The sequence below is a fragment of the Sphaeramia orbicularis genome, chromosome 19 (genome assembly GCF_902148855.1).
Source record: "Sphaeramia orbicularis chromosome 19, fSphaOr1.1, whole genome shotgun sequence".
NCBI classification, from domain to species: domain Eukaryota; kingdom Metazoa; phylum Chordata; class Actinopteri; order Kurtiformes; family Apogonidae; genus Sphaeramia; species Sphaeramia orbicularis.
The window spans coordinates 52,814,701-52,816,600 of record NC_043975.1 but is presented as its reverse complement, the minus strand read 5'-3'; the positions used below and the strand labels follow the sequence as shown (position 1 = coordinate 52,816,600).

Sequence of the window (1,900 nt, the reverse complement as noted above, 5' to 3'; positions counted from 1 at the left end):
CAAACACATGCTCTGATAGGTTCATGGTTTCATCTAAATCATCCATAGGTGTGAATGTGACAGTGTGTTTGTCTCTATATGTTCAGTCTGTGATGAACTGGTCACATGTCCAGGGTGAACCCCACCTTCACCCATAAGTAGCTGGGATAGGCTCCGCCCCCGTGACCCTAGTGAGTATAAAGTGGGTTCACAAAAACTGAATGAATGAATGAATGAAGTGTTAGTGCTTCCCTCCTAAATGTGTGCTAGTGTTTCCTCCACACTAATGTTCTGTCCATGTTTGAATCTGTACTGTGTCTGTAAAGGGCCAAAGGCGGGGGGGATGGGGGTGGGGGGTCCCACCAGGAAACCAGAGGAACACAACTGAGGACAGATTTGATCAAATGTCTGAATGGTATGAATTTTTGAGAAAACGAGGCATTTTGGTGACCTTTAACCTCCACCATGACCTTTGACCTCCACCATGACCTGGACATCAGACTGTTCCTCGTCCACAGTACTGTGTCCACACAGTCTGGCACTGACAGGACCATGAACTGTCCCATCATGAACAGATTTAGACACTGAGCTGGACAAAGAGTGGAGGAGCTGAAAGAGCAAATTTACAGAGTTAAAAAAGTAATTTTCGGGGGGGGGTTTGGATGAAAATTTCAAAAAAATTCCACAGGAGTGCTTAGAACATCTTGTTGCATCAGAAAATCAGGACTAATGTGGTATTTGATACAAATCGCAGCCTTGGGTTCTTGTGTTCTGTTTGAATGGAGTCCAACGGGAGATGAGGCTCACTTCCATCAACTCAGTCCTTTAATGTCAAAACTCCTTGTTTAGTAACAACCTTTAACATCTCATGTAGAGAACAGAAAAGGATGAAAGTCAGTGAAATTTAAATAAGATACATCACAAGTAAAGGATTATTTTGTAAGACATGACAATCTGAGTTGTTGCTAGAGTGAAAAATGAAGCCAGAATCACAAACATTTCCACTAATAACTGCCGAACTACAGAACAACTGAACAGGGGAAAATGGGCCTGGAGTTGAAGATACACTAAGAGGCAATAGAAATGCAACATTATGTTTTTGTGATATTAATTTGAATTTTTCATAATTTATTGAGCAACATCAATTTGTATCATATTGAACATGAATGAACAAAAACAACCAAAGCCGAAAACAACATCAGCAACTTCAGCACCAAACCCACACTGGTACGGTATGAGCAGATGCCATCCTCCGGTAGCTGACGTCTCACTGTCCTGGAGCTGACGGGCCTTTGGTGACGTCCTGTGGTCTGTGCAGCTCCACCAGTCTGTGCAGAAAACGCTCACACAGGTGCAGAACTCGTAGGTGTGCATCCTGTGCACGGGCAGGAACACGTGGTTGTTCAGGTGGCGGTCTGTCGGCCGTCGCAGCTGTCTGTGCGTAGTCCGTCTGCAGGTGTGAGACGGTGGATCTGTGGACAGCAGAAGGCCTTCCACCCTCTCTTCAGACCTTCTGGATCTCAGCGCACCAGTGTCTGCTCCTCATGTTTGCTGGTGGTGACCGTCTGGGACAGCTGCAGTTTTCTTCTGGGTTTTTAGAGCCTTGGCCAGTTCAGCAATATTCACCAAAAGAACTCATTAAAAGTTTTCAAATGTCAGATGGAACCACTCCTGAAAAATCAGGGATTCCACCGTCCACCACCTGACTTTAGTGCCTGAGCTGAAAAATGTGCTTCCATTGTTTCAAAACTCACCAGTGATTGACAACTAATTCTGTTTTGTGTACAAAGTAGTTGCATGCAATTTTACTCTATATTGTACTTTGTTGTGTTTCTAATGCCTCTAAGTGTAATTATCCACATGTTGGCTGTCAGTCAAACATTCCAATTTAATTACTTTCACCATAGTTTCATAATATTCA

At 43.7% G+C, this 1,900-nt stretch overlaps 1 protein-coding gene across 1 annotated transcript in view; it reads right to left on the bottom strand.

Annotated features, from left to right (window-relative positions):
* Positions 1-1,525, bottom strand: part of LOC115439497 (voltage-dependent T-type calcium channel subunit alpha-1G-like) — a 65,579-nt gene extending 64,054 nt beyond the window's left edge. The window contains exons 1-2 of the mRNA XM_030163311.1: positions 1,490-1,525; positions 1,251-1,429 (exon numbers count right to left, since the gene is read on the bottom strand). Of these exons, the coding sequence (XP_030019171.1) occupies positions 1,251-1,429; positions 1,490-1,525 (215 nt within the window). The remainder of the gene's footprint in view (positions 1-1,250; positions 1,430-1,489) is intronic.
* Between the last annotated feature and the right edge of the window lie 375 nt (positions 1,526-1,900).